The sequence below is a fragment of the Gasterosteus aculeatus genome, chromosome 20 (genome assembly GCF_964276395.1).
Source record: "Gasterosteus aculeatus chromosome 20, fGasAcu3.hap1.1, whole genome shotgun sequence".
Classification (NCBI taxonomy): Eukaryota; Metazoa; Chordata; class Actinopteri; order Perciformes; family Gasterosteidae; genus Gasterosteus; species Gasterosteus aculeatus.
Genome location: NC_135707.1, coordinates 3,896,818 through 3,910,761, shown reverse-complemented (window position 1 = coordinate 3,910,761; position 13,944 = coordinate 3,896,818). Strand labels below are relative to the sequence as shown.

Here is a 13,944-nt window from a genome sequence, read left to right as displayed (position 1 = left end):
TGTGCACAGTATTTGTGTTTGTGCATGAATGTCTGTGTCTCTCTGTGTGTGTGTGTCTGTGGTTGAGTTACAACACTTTGCATTTTCTTCAAAAAGTAGAGATCAACCACTTTCCCTTGAAACCACTGCTCCCATTGGGTTCCACTCTCTGGCAAAACTCCACCTACATTCTGTGACTTTTTTTTCCTTCCTCCTTCCTTTCTGTGCTCATAGCTCTGTCTCCGCTTACAGAGTGACATCACTGGAGTTTCCCCTTTGCAGAATCAGCTGCAACTGCATATATACTACAAGCTCTCTGCCAGGAGTTCACTCAATAGCAACACAAAGAGAGAGAGAGACAGCGAGCACTGGAAGCACCTGAAGACTCACACGCGGCGTCCACTGTTTATTTGGTAGATTCTTTTATTTTTCTAAACGGCACTCAGGACTCTTTAGATTGTGTTCAGCATGGTGTCCCACACGACAGCACCAGGGGACGTGGAGAGGGGTCTCGACGAGAGGATGGTGGTTTTGGTGGAAAAGAAGCCCTCCGCCGGGCGGCTATGCAAGATGTCCGTGGCCATCCTGGTCGTGGCCCTTTGCCTGGGGGGCATCCTGCTGCTTGCTTGGTTCTGGCCAGGTTTAAAGGTAGGAACGGCCTTTCCTCGTTTCATCTTCATCATTGTGTCTTTTTTTTTGCCAAAACAGAACATTTCTGAATGAACGCCTCTAATCGGTGTGTTTTCTTCTCTCCAGAAGCAATCAGGACAAACAGAATCAGGACAAACAGAAGCGATGCTCCAGACTAAGAGTGCTGAGAAAACAGGTGATTACACGTCATGTCAAGAAAGATGCTTTGCTTGAGTTATACTGTGAGGATATTTCACAGAGGCTTACATTTGTCTTCTTCTCCTCAGATCATCACTCTACGTTGAGGCAAATCAGCAGCAAAGCCAAGGCAGCCATCCATTTAGAAGGTGAGTCATTTGGTCCTCAGCCAACGTGGTGCTCATGATCTCAGCGTTCAATGGAGACCCCCCTCTTATCCCCCTTGTGGGATATTTGCATCTTCGGTCGCTCTGTCGGAACATCTTTTCATTACCCCTTTCCTTATGTCATACCTGTCAATTATCCCGTGGAGACCAGAACCAGAAGTGTTTCAAGGCTCTAACGGCGCTTCTCCTTATCTCTTCGTTTCCAGGCAACTACGAAGAAGACGACGATGGCTCCCAGGGGAGGCTGGAGTGGAAAAGCGGTCAAGGCCAGGCGTTCGCTCAGGGCGGCTTCCGGCTGGAGGGCAACAAGATCGTTATCCCGCACACCGGCCTCTACTTCGTCTACAGCCAGTCGTCCTTCAGGGTGTCCTGCGGCGACGGCGACGAGGAGGGGGCGGGACAAAGCCACGTGCCTCTCAGCCACCGGGTCTGGCGCTACACGAACTCCCTGGGCAAGGAGGCCTCCCTGATGAACGCCGTGAGGTCGGCGTGTCAGAACGCGCCGCAGGAGGACGGCTTCAGGGACGGACAGGGCTGGTACAACGCCATTTATCTGGGCGCTGTGTTTAAGCTGAACAAGGGCGACCGACTGCGGACGGAGACCAACCAGCTGTCGGAGCTGGAGACCGATGACGGGAAGACTTTCTTCGGCGTGTTCGCCCTTTGAAGTGACTCCTTGGTGTGGTCGTAGCCAACACGAAGCTCTGCGCGGTGCCTTATGTTTTGTTTTGATATCATGTAGGTTCTTTATTATTAGTATTCATCTCATGGTGACGTAGAAAGGTTTAAATCTCAATGGAGATGAAGCTTTTTCGCCCAACAGGCGGTGCACATTTAAGAAATCCTATGAACTGTAACAGTTTGCAAGATTTGTTTTTTATTTTTGGCCCTTTTTGTATATTATTTATGCTGACATGAGATTGTAGTACTATCATTTCTGTATCAGGGACACCTGTGGAATGAACCTCTAAGTATTTATTTGTATTTATTTATATTTGAATTGTTGGAATTGATACTTGATTATATTTATATGTTTTACATGCACATGAATTTGATTAAACTGCAAAAAAAACAAAGTCACCGGAGTGTGTCAATATGGATGAACTCAGTTCAAAGCTCAGGTAACATTTAGGAAGTGTAGCCGGCAAATCAGCCAGCACCAGCTCACACACACACACACACACACACACACACACACACACACACACACACACACACACACACACACACACAAACACACACACTCACAGTGCAGCAGGTTTGGTCTCAGTATTTGGCAAAGGTTGAAATTCCTCCCCAGCCAGCAAATACTTCCTCTGTTGGATCAGACGAGGGGAATTTCCTACTTGTTGTGCTCTCGCGGAGTGCTGCGTCAGGTGGAGGCCCACAGAAGCCTCAACCCAGAGCGGGTTTTCCCCAGTGACACCCCCCACCCACCCCCTGCTAGAACACCGCCTCCGGTTTCCCTCCCACACACAACCGTTACCGCATACTTAACCTTCCGTCAGCTGGAAAGAGGCGTGCGACGGGAGGCAAGTGAGCGTGTTTTCACATTGTCATCATGCGAAAGTACACAGCACACAAAAATAGGACGCACTTAGGGGCTATTTGTCTAGTTTAGTTCCCTTTATATCCCCAAACATCTATTGTTGTGTCAGTAACGAGGTTCCTTAACTGCTGGTCGCCGTGTTGAAAACTGCTTCCCACGTGTTTAATGATCTGCCTGACTCCCTCGTGTCGAACTGGAGACAAATAACAAGTTTCATTGACAAAGATACTCAACCTGACAGGCTTAATTGCTTAAAAGGTCGTTGGGAGTCAGAAAAACAACAAATAAGTGGTGACATCTAGTGGATGATGCAATGCTGCTCTGCTGCGTGACTAACAGGATACTACGAATATTTACTACACGGGGACTATTTTGGGATCCGTTTCATGTCTATGAGTTGCTAGAATGCTGTTAAAGTTTGTAGTTTAATTGAACAAATAGGTTGGCCGACCGGAGCAGCAAAAAAAAAAAAAAACAGGGTGAATAATCCAATAAATAGTTTCAAACAGAAGCTACAGTTCCGGTTTTGCTTCTTATTGTTACTAATGTGAAATGTACAAATGAAAGACAAAAATAACCAATGGAAAAACAATTATTTTATTTATGATACACATATATGTGCATACACATACTCTGAAATATATTAACATTTAAGATATAGTGAATACAAATATCCCCAAATCCATGTATATTGTCATATATGTGCAAGATAGAAGTATTTCCTAATTTTTTTCTGCATTCATATGTTACACTATCTGAACAGTTAATAAAGATGCCCTATTTCATTCATGGATGTCCTCCTCTTGCCCCTGAGCTAAAATGAGAAATAATATTTAATAGAGCAACATAAAAGGGGGAGTATTGTTTGTTTAAAGTGCACGCCGGCATATCATATATCACTTATTTAAGTATTGTTTTACCTGCTGATGAAGCATCTGCTGATTTCACCTATTAAAATCTGGAAATAGCTCATGAATGAAATAGTACATTCAGATTAACTGCTGAAGAAATACAGTATGTCACATTACGTTACGCATATACTATATTTTTATACATTAACAGTTTACCCAAAAGCAAAATGGGAAAGAAAAAACACTGAAAACAAATGGCATCCATCCAGATTGTCTGTTATGAGGAAACGTAAAAAACAACAACATTCTTTTAAAATTAAAAAAGGCTCACGAGAATGACGTGTAACAGATTCACGAGTGTAAAAGCTGTGCTTTCTCTGAATATATCCACAGGAAAAGCCATCGCAGAAGCCCCACATCTCAACCCACCGCTGCTGTAGAAATATAAATTGGCTTTCATTTCCAAGAGGCAGAAAGTACAAACTATTCTTCTGGCGGGTTGGAAGCTTCCCCTATAAAATGTGAGAATCAGCAGTAGCCTGCGATGCGGAAGATGCAGGCCGAGGTCTTTCCGATGGCTGCAACTGTCGAACACCACATGGCCAAAATGTTTCCCTATACATGAGCAAGCTTGTATCCCTTTCTCCTTTATAGTGGGTCTAGTATTTAGAAGAGGACGGGATTATTTTTCAGTGTTGTGGGTAAATACACAGTCTTGAAAACAGAGATCCATACATGTTATGGCTGTTCAATAATGCACATTGTTAAGATTTCCTTTGGGTAAATAACCGTTCAGTGCTTTCTCCCTTTTGTAAATTCCATTTTTCACGACTCTCCTCAAGAAAAAGTCAACAAATAATTTGAACAACAACTCAAAACATGACGAAACAGATCGGATATTACACAACAATATTAATCACTACCGCATGTGCTTTAGTCAACAAACTGGCGAGAGGCAGAAAGGTGGAGACGATTTAGCAAAGACGCAAACACTAATGTTCCCTCCACTCGGTGTCTCCACAACGGAACGAGATAACGAATGAGGGAGGGGGGGTGACGGCGAGATCTACCTCTGGCTGGCGGGGGGGGGGGGGGGGCTGAGCAGAGGACGGTTGTTTGCCCGCGCGACTCCCGCCCACCCGGGGTGCGTAAAAGCACTCCCGCGTACAGATTTGTGCTTGAAAGTCACAGTGTCTCATTGTGTCGTGTGTCCCCCGTGAGTGTGTTTTGTGCGACCCTCCCTTCCCTCCCTCCCCCACCTCTCCCGGCGCCTCGCCTATTTGTACAGCAGTGGGATCTGGCTGTTGTGACAGTGGTTGCGGCTCATCTTGCTGTCGGCCGGGTAGAGGGTGGAGGAGTTTGAGAAGGAGGGCGGCAGGGGGTGGTTGTCCGCGGTGGGGTTCGGGTAGCCCGGCGGCGGCAGCAGGGACTTGGGATCCGGCGGCTGGGTGGAGGGCGGCGGGGTGTTGTGGTTCTGGTTCTGGCCCGAGGAGGGCTGGCGGCGGTTGCGCAGGGCCTGGCGCTCAGCCAGCTGGTTGCGGAGCGCCGAGACCCGCTCTTCTTTCTGAAAAGCACAACGTGAGGAGAGAGAGAGAGAGAGAGAGAGAGAGAGAGAGAGAGAGAGAGAGAGAGAGAGAGAGAGAGAGAGAGAGAGAGAGATTGTCGCAGAGGTCACACGTGCCCCCCCCTCCCATCACTCCGTTAGCGCTTGTTAGCATGTGTAGCACTAATGGATTGCTATTAATTACTGCAGCAGAAACAGCAAACCCGTTGCCAATGAAAGGCTAGACAAGAAATAAAGTTTCCTCTTGCAAACTTTTCCAATCCTTTTCAATTCCACATTATCAATTGCTCTTCCATGTCGTTATTGAATAAAAGAGGGAAGCTTCTCAACACGTTTCCATATCTGTCAAAGCAAATCAAAGAAAACCTCAAAAATATAAAAAGCAATACATAAAGTAATGATTGCACAGGTCTGTGTTCATGCCTCTACTTGTAAGTCACTTGTAAAACACTGTGTGTGATTCTCTCACATAAAGCCGCATTCTGCAATATCTCTACCATCAAATATACACATAATATATAATGTAAAATAAAGCAGCAAGTATAGTAAAATAAATATGATAAATACATTTCATTAGAGGTGTTACTCTCAACCCATAGTTAGCATTCATTAGCATTTTAATAGCATTCTCACACCTAATGGATTGGAATGACTTGGTGATATTTGTACGTCTGGCCTCTGGACATGCCTGTTACACAATAACACAATAACGTTTTCACCTCCTGGATGATCTTTTGCAGCTCCCTGTTCTCCCTCTCCAGCTGCCGGGACTTCTCCTCGTCGTTGTTGTTGGTGGACGAGCCGGTCTTCAGGGTGTCCTGCTGCTCCGACTGCCACTCGCCGCGCGTGATGAGGCGCCGCATCTGGAGGGGAGCCGCGGGAACAAGAGAGTCAGCGAAGGACGTGCGGCGTGCCGATGAGAGTCACGCATCTCACGAGAACACTTCATTTTCATACTTTGAGCCACATCGCTCACACTTTGAAGCTTATCTTGGGCAAAATCTTCGGGGCTCAGCGCTCACTGCTGCGCTCGGGGAAAAAAAAACAGCCCGACAACCAAACAGTGGGGAGGATGCTGTCAGGTCTGTTTTTTTTCTCCTTGGATCTTGTAGTTATGTACTTTGAACCTCTGTAGGTGGCACTCTTTCCTCTGTCTGCACATTCTGCAGCAGTGCTTATACCCAGATCGTCCTCCGTTTATTCCAAACAAATCCCTGTAGCCGCTGCCAGACACTTCTCATGTCTCACTCTGTTTGTGCCAGAAGATTTCCTTTCCCAACACCGAATGTTTTACGCGGCTACACATCTCAAAGTGTCCTCAGTCACAGTTTAATGACGAAGCAACGGTGGAAACAGATTAAAGGTTTCATCATTTAAGTAGCTGTCCCGATTTGACGGCAAAGACGCGCCGATATCGCGTCGCCCTCAAAAAAAAACCACACAGAAAATATCAGAGCTAAAGTTGCCGACGGTTCTGATTTACAGGCACTAGGTGGTACCTTCTCCCTAAAGGCCGTCACGCTTTGCCCTTTGATTTTGCTGCAAAACGAGCAGGCTTTTCAGCGTGCGCAGCGTTTCTTAGAGGTGTCGGGGGACGAGTCGGAGCACCTTGGGTACGAAGAGCACCACCAGGGTGATGTAGGCAGAGAAGACGACCGCTAGAGCAGCAAAGGCAAAGGAGGCGTCCTGCTGCGATGACAGGATCATGGTCACCGGAGCCGTGATCAGACACAGCACCTGCAGGAGGAGAGGCAAAAACGGGGGAGAAGGAGGAGTTTTTAATAGTAGAGAGAAAGACGGGCGACGAGGGGAAATAAGAGGCGAAAAGGTGGAGAATGAGAGGGGAGGAAAAGCACATCCATAAAAGCATTAGGCATCTGTTTATCATTCCGCTGAGGGCTCCCATGTGAAAACAGCATTAAAAAGTCATGACTGAAGTGGCAACAGCGAGCTGACAATCACCACATTGTCATCTCATCAGGGCCTGGAGCTCACAGCTCAGCAGAGACAAAGGAGGTCTCTTCACAGACACCATTAACTATTGACATCATCATAAAACTGAAATATGTATATCAGAACATGAAATAATAACAAGACTCGCTTTATGGAACCATGCGATGAAATGAGCGCGCGAGCCGCATTAAATGCTCTCATATATAACCATGAATGATAAATCCTCTCCCCGGACAAGAGGACACGAGACAAATGCATTTAATAACCAAGCAGAAGTTGATCAATCCTTGTGATGATGCTCTATGTTTCAATGGTTAATGGGAATCAAGACGAGTGCAGGAAATCCTGGAAAAAAAGTATTTATAACAATGTTCCCGCCGTTTGATCGAAGCGGGAGAAGCCGGTCGGGCGGTTAAAGTGACAGAAAGCGCTTTCCTCCGACATTTGACATCAATTAGAAAGTTACGCGGTGTCGTGCGTGTCAGGGAACGGCCGTGAGTGTTTGTCTAGAGTGGCTGCAGTGAACGTAATGGCAGCTATTCCAGTGCAGAGAGCATCCCAGGTGCCTCCGCTTAAAATGATTCACCTGCTATTAAAAAGAGCTGAAAAATGTTTATGACTGACGGCTGGATTTTACCACTGGACTTTAGCTAAATGGGTACAATTTGAAACCTATTCCCAACACGAGGCAACAGCGCCATACATCTACACACACATCTATATATATATATATACAAAGTATATGTGTATGCACTGTTTTTATTTGTCCAATGTCCAATATACTTTAGCAATAAATTCTCCTGATATAAATAATTGATATACATGTGTTTTGCAATGTATGCTTGGGTTGCATTCGATTGCAGCACAGTGAATGTTTTGTGATGAACCCTTTCGCATTTTATTGATTTCATTTAGCGTTTACTTCACTACGAAGTCCCATTGGGTACACATTCTCATTTTTATAAAGGAGACCTGGGATATGATTGTTTGTATCACCACAGGCCACATAAGCAATCAAAATGCATGATTCATGGCAGGCAGCAGCCCGTGCTGGCAGTATTATCACTTGGACAGAACCGCGTCCAGGGATCTGCTTTTCAAAGAATCAAATCTCGTGGTGAACTTGTGGAAAAGCTTGAATACTTAATTTATTCATGAGCCTGTTTCTGTGTCTCATATTGCTCCCGCCGATCATCATACTAACATGTACTTTTCTGCATTTCATACCAGATTATACAATCCGTCATGTTAGGCACAACCCAACGGTCCTTCTGAAAGGAAATATTATTCAGTCGGCCCACAGTGGATGATTTCTGAAGATACAAAAAGGGGAATCCAAAACCTTGAACTTGCAACTAAAAAATAAGTTGAATTCTAACAGTTAATTGTAGCTGCACAGGAAGTATTTCAGTTTAATGTCTTCTTGTTACTTTCAGTCAGTCATCCTCAAACGAGGAAAGCAAACAAGCCTCGAGGGTGCATTAAGTTATCTATGAACTCCGTTGACTTTTACAAACAACCAGCAGGAGCTGCAAAGAGCTGCTGCAGCTGGAACGTCTCGACACACTGGTCAGGTGACTGCTTCGCTCTGAAATGAGACGGAAAGTGGCTTCTGAAAGCCCAAAAGCTGAGCACCAGGCAAAGTAATTTCAAGGAGACCCCGGTATTGATTTACCCCCCGCCCTCCCCAAAGATATACTACAGCCATTATGTACAGTGAGGCAATATAAATCCTATTTATTGCCACTTTAAAGGCATTCAGCATGCTATGCTCTTAGCAAACAGCAGCCCCCAGCAACAGGAATTGAGGCTTTTTTTTTTTACAATCTTACTCACAGCGACGTTGTAAATAGCCATCCCCACGGCCCGGTGGTCGTTGATCTTTTCGGTGGAGACGGACTTGGTCTCGTATGCCAGGAATATTCCCAGCAGCAGCAGCAGACCCTTGTAGCCATAAACCACCCCTACAGAAAGAGGGGAGGTGGAGGGGGGGGCAGAGTATGATGTGAGTACGGCGCCCATTTAGAGAACGCAGAACCTAATACACAGTATTGTGTGGAAAAATGGAGGCCAAACGATCTGTTTATATATGAAAGAAATCCATGAAAATAACAAAACTACATATTTATATAAATAACTATAGTTGGTTGTGTTGTTATTCTACACGACAGCCTACGATTTAAGCTTTTCCTTTTATTAAATCAACATAATATTTGACCCCGTATTTGTAACCCAGATACTGTGTTGAATCAAACGAGTTACAGTATAATATTTACCCCGCGTGAGCATAATAATCTCAGGCCCCCTGAATATTTACAGACACACACCTGTTATAAGATGAAGGCATCAAAGATCCAACCAAAAACTTAGTAAGTTTAAAGTTTAAAAATAAAGTGCAGATTGCTTTAATGTGCCAAAAAGCCGGTTAGAAGTAACAAATAAGTGAAGGGGAGAGAGAGAGAAGCAGAGGAGAAAAGAGCCTCTGTGACCGAGTGAGTTTGACACTTCTTCAGACTGTCCATTGTGCATTTACACCGCTTGATATTAACGCGCCATCTTTCCTCCTCTGAGGAAGGAAATGCTACGGGGCAATGGCCCAGTTTGTGACCCACATTATTTGAATTTCACCACCATTATACTTTCATAAGAGCTAAGAGACACAGACAGACCGGGAGAGAGGAATCAAACGTAGAGGAGGGGGGGGGGGGGGGGGGGGCTATGATACGAGGCCTGTTTAATTCAGAGTGAATGGTGGTGACGTGTGTGTGTGTGTCTCTGTGGGTGTGCGTCTGTGTGTGCGTCTCTGTGTGTGTGTGCGAGTGCGCGCATATGTGTCCGCATATGCCCAATGTGAGTGATAAAGATTATTCAAAACCAGAGCAGGGCAAAGAGTGATAAAGCGACAGATTGAGAAACAAGAGGGTAAAAAAAAGAGACGGAGAGGACGGATACCGAGCCACGTGTTCATCTTCTCTGAGCTGCAGTGCTCCAGCAAGGGCTGAATCAGGACATCCAAATCCTCTTTAGGGGCCTCCTTAGTGAACTTCTACTCGCACGGCAGGCAGAGGATGAGAGATGGAGGGAGGAGGAGATAGAAGTGGGGAGAGTACAATTAGAAACGACGAGAAAGCAGCACAAGCCCCGGTGACCGCACGGGTGATCAACTGCGTCTGTGCCGTATGTCAGATACAGATGACTCAATTAAAATTGCTCACAGATAAACATCCAAAAAATATATTTAAATATAGAGTTATTTAAGCAGAAGGCCTGACAGTAGTTAAAGCGCTGTGCAGATTTGGGCTGATGATGACGTGAAGCCTTGAATACTATACATTAATGTCCGGGTTATGTGCATTATGTACACAGGTTTAACTCTGTTTTGGTCTCCACCAGCAGAGGAACAAGTCTCGTTTTGCAGTTGCCAGATTTTCAATTTTCAAACTAACTTTTTCGGTCTACCCCTTTGGGGCTCGGCAGGGAGCGTACAGTTAATCTAAATGCAAATTGTTGCATTCAAACTAAAAAGCTCCAAAACCGTAGAAACTGAACACTGCATCTTCAAAGTTTATTTTGTGTCTTTATAAATGTTCAGGTATTTTGATTTTGATCCAATTAAGTTCAAATGGAGTTGATTTTGACCAGCGGATGTTTCATTTAACAGGAACCAACGTTTCCTGTCCCAACAGCGACGACATGCAGGTCGATGACAGCTGCTCGAAATGAACTACACCGTAAACGTGCTGTAAAACCAAAACAATGATCTATCCAAGAAACTAAAATGCATCACAGAGCCGTTTGGCAGTTGTGTGTGCTTAACATAATGAAGAAGGTTTAATGAAGTCAAACGTTTTGACAATAATTGTTTTATGAGGCAGGAACCGTACCATGTTTGTTTGGCTGCTCGATGAATGATTTTTCTTTACAATAAATGCCGCAAGGTACCTTTAACAGTGCTGAAAGTGTTTGACACTGTCAAACAAACGCAAATATTTTCAATTATTCCGGTCCTAAATGTCTCTGTTGGGACGCCGCTGTTCGGCTGCGCTATTTGACATCCATTCTTATTCTCCATTGTGCTCTTTCAGTGCGACATAAATCAAAATGAAAGAACATTTTATTTATTTTTTCTCATTTAGCAATTGCGGTGTCTCATTGCTGCGCTACCGACCCGCGGCGGCGGCGGCTACGCGGTCCGTGCACACAGGTGATGACACGGGAATGATGTCATCCGTCTTACCTCCACCGTAATGTGCAGAGGATCCACGATCTGCCAGATCATGAGTGACAGGAAGTCGATGGCCAGCAGCACCCCAACTGTTGCGTAGAGTTTCCACGGCTCCAAGTGTTGCTGTGAAAGCAGAGACACCGCACGCACACACAGACACACGCACACACAGACACACGCACACACACACACGCGCACAACAGTCATCACTATCCAAGGGCAACACCAGCCAGTCCACTAACAAAGACAAACAACCAGGACAAATAACTCGACAGGCGTCCTTGTGATTTCTGGATGACTGGGCGCGAATTGTCTTTCTGGATGTGTGTCTCTGGGTGTGTGAACAAGCGTGTGTGTGTCCAAGTATATTTCAGAATCAGGAGGAGTGTGTGTGTGTGTCGACACAGCAGCAGCATCATTTGGGCTGCCACCTGAAATTGTCATTTATACACAGTGAGATGACACTGCTTTTTGTGTGGGTAGTTTCCTTGGCCGGCTGATTTAAACTCTATCGTTCTTAACTTAACCTATAATGGAAGCAATGCGGCCGTAACCGAAAAAACAAGTCCCTGAAATGAGCTGTCCCACTGCGCCGCCTCCTCTCTCTAACTCCAACTTGCTAACGGGCGTTCAAGCGCGCAATGACTGAAACTGAGGAAATAAAATAAAGACGAAAACACATTACACAGTCCTGGGCGCCTCTTCACTTGAGTTGCATGAAAAATGATTTGAAAAGCGCTCATTCTCCCCTCAATTCCTGAAAGTTTCTTTAAACACTAACGCAGAGCTCTCTGGAAAATTGCCCTTCTGTGGACGCGCAGAGAGTTGAAAGTCACCCCGATTCGTTGTGCTTTGGCTCAAATAATAAACCCCCCCGAAGGTTGGATTTCTGCATGGAACTTTAATACTCATCCATATTCATAAATATTGTAGAAATGGCTTAATCTTATATTCTTCTGATTAGGTCTAAATTCCCACAACACATCGCAAACTTGCAGTATCTTGCTGGCACCAGGATGCACTTTCTCAAGAGGAGGCTCACACACACACACACACACACACACACACACACGTGAAAACACACACACCAGCATATGCATAAACGTTGCATGTGTGTAGACGCATGTGCTTTGCGTGTGCATTACACATACGTGTAGAGCGTGCTGCTCTCTCTAAACCTTGCGGTGGTGAATGATGTCGAGCTGCTGTCTCAGAAGCTTATTTCACAAGGAAGCCTGCAAAGTTTAGAACTGTACTTTTTATCAGCCGGAGCCACACGCGCCGGGCGGCCCGGCCTCCGCCTCCCAGCCGCTCTCCTCTCTCCCGAGACCGCTGAGAGGCTTATGCTCCCCCCCCTCCCCCCTCACTCCCTCCGTCCCTCCCTACCTTCTTCTTCTCCTTCTTTTCGTCCTTCTTCGTGAAGAGGGTGTGGACCCACCAGATCTTGGTGAACATGCTCCCGTACGCCAGGCTGAAGCCGAGGCCGAGGAGCCACAGGCGGAACTGGAAGTGGGCAGAGAGTTTTTAATTAGTACTTTACGCATCATTTAGTCAAGGGTGCAGGTCTACTTTCAGAAGTGGCACAATTTAACTAAATATATATATAATTGAATTTTAATCATTTGAGAGTAATTGTATGTTTTACATATAAATTAAATCAAGCAATTATGAAATTAATTAACATTGGTTATATCATTTTCCAAAACATTAGTCAAATATACAAACATATTATTTATGCAGTATTCCTCCTTTACTGTTTCCTGTAAAAAAAATATAGATCAGATGATGATTGTTTTGTCATCCTTAAAGGAAAAGAGCATGAAGAGGAGGTGGAAGTGCTTTTTCTATACGTATTTTATTGCTTGTAGAGATTTAGACAGAGAGACAGATAGGTAGGTGCGTAGATTGGTACATAGATAGTTAGATAGATAGGTAGGTAGATAGATAGGTAGGTAGATTGATAGGTAGGTAGATTAATAGGTAAATTGGTACATAGATAAGAAGGTAGACAGGTAGGTAGTGAGGTAGAGCGATGGGTACATAGGTAGATAGGTAGATAGATTGATAGGTAAATTGGTAGGTAGATAGATTGGTAGATAGGTAGGTAAATTGATACATAGGTAAGTAGGTAGATAGGTAGGTACATTCATAGGTAAATTGGTAGATTGATAGCTAGATTGGTAGGGAGGTAGATTGATAGATATGTAGGTAGTTCTACAATATAATAATATATATGTTTAATGAAATGGAGAGGTTGGAGCAGAAACATAAACCTATCCATAGGAGAAGGTCAGGGGCAGAGTGCGATAGAGGCATGACCATGGGAGAGAATAACTGGACAGGGACAAAGACAAGAGACACGACAGAAATGGAAATTTCCCTCTCGCCTGGCGACAGAGAGACTCAACACGGGTGACAGAGGAAGGAGTCCCACTCCTCATTACTGATCCCGTCGTCTGTGCTATTCTGGCACCCGGCAAATCATGTCTGTGCCGCAGCATACCGAAACAAATCCGAGAGGAGGTAAATGAAGTATAATATGTGATATCAATGATTGAAAGTAGGTTTGTCGCTTCATTAATGGAAATGTAGAGTTTGAAGTTAGCAAGGAGTAATATTGCGTGTTTTATCAAGTAGATATTACACTGACACGAGAGACAAACCAGATCGGCTTTCCTGCTCCCGTCTCTTCACACGTAGCTTATTAATCAGCTCGTTGAACGAGCGGCCTAACAAACATTTACCGGTGAAAAGTGCTGTGCCAACAATAGTCATCTAATATCTGCAGCTTATTAAAAAACATTCAATCCGTTCAAATACGTCGTCTA

The 13,944-nt window shown here is 44.9% G+C and overlaps 2 protein-coding genes across 4 annotated transcripts in view; one reads left to right on the top strand and one right to left on the bottom strand.

Moving 5' to 3' along the window:
- Positions 1-2,050, top strand: tnfb (tumor necrosis factor b (TNF superfamily, member 2)). 2 transcript variants are annotated; one of them, XM_078094538.1, is made up of 4 exons: positions 1-627; positions 739-805; positions 897-956; positions 1,181-2,050. In XM_078094538.1, the coding sequence occupies exons 1-4, from the start codon at positions 448-450 to the stop codon at positions 1,639-1,641; spliced, it is 768 nt and encodes a 255-aa protein (XP_077950664.1). In that variant the 5' UTR covers positions 1-447; the 3' UTR covers positions 1,642-2,050. The 2 variants fall into 2 exon arrangements, with proteins under 2 accessions (XP_077950664.1, XP_040022450.1); XM_040166516.2 differs by having other exon boundaries at positions 15-627; positions 736-805.
- Positions 2,051-3,099: 1,049 nt separating this feature from the next.
- gabbr1a (gamma-aminobutyric acid (GABA) B receptor, 1a) overlaps positions 3,100-13,944 on the bottom strand; it is a 50,832-nt gene continuing 39,987 nt past the window's right edge. For both annotated transcript variants that reach the window (XM_078094536.1, XM_040166503.2), the window contains exons 18-24: positions 12,503-12,619; positions 11,129-11,239; positions 9,844-9,937; positions 8,728-8,855; positions 6,547-6,675; positions 5,658-5,801; positions 3,100-4,938 (exon numbers count right to left, since the gene is read on the bottom strand). In XM_078094536.1, the coding sequence (XP_077950662.1) occupies positions 4,651-4,938; positions 5,658-5,801; positions 6,547-6,675; positions 8,728-8,855; positions 9,844-9,937; positions 11,129-11,239; positions 12,503-12,619 (1,011 nt within the window). In that variant the 3' untranslated portion in view covers positions 3,100-4,650. The remainder of the gene's footprint in view (positions 4,939-5,657; positions 5,802-6,546; positions 6,676-8,727; positions 8,856-9,843; positions 9,938-11,128; positions 11,240-12,502; positions 12,620-13,944) is intronic.

Bases quoted from the DNA above. Each gene is read 5' to 3' on its own strand.
- tnfb (XM_040166516.2), top strand. From the start codon at position 448: ATGGTGTCCCACACGACAGCACCAGGGGACGTGGAGAGGGGTCTCGAC. The intron at 628-735 runs GTAGGAACGGCC...TCTTCTCTCCAG, and splicing joins GGTTCTGGCCAGGTTTAAAG to AAGCAATCAGGACAAACAGA. The intron at 957-1,180 runs GTGAGTCATTTG...CTTCGTTTCCAG, and splicing joins GGCAGCCATCCATTTAGAAG to GCAACTACGAAGAAGACGAC.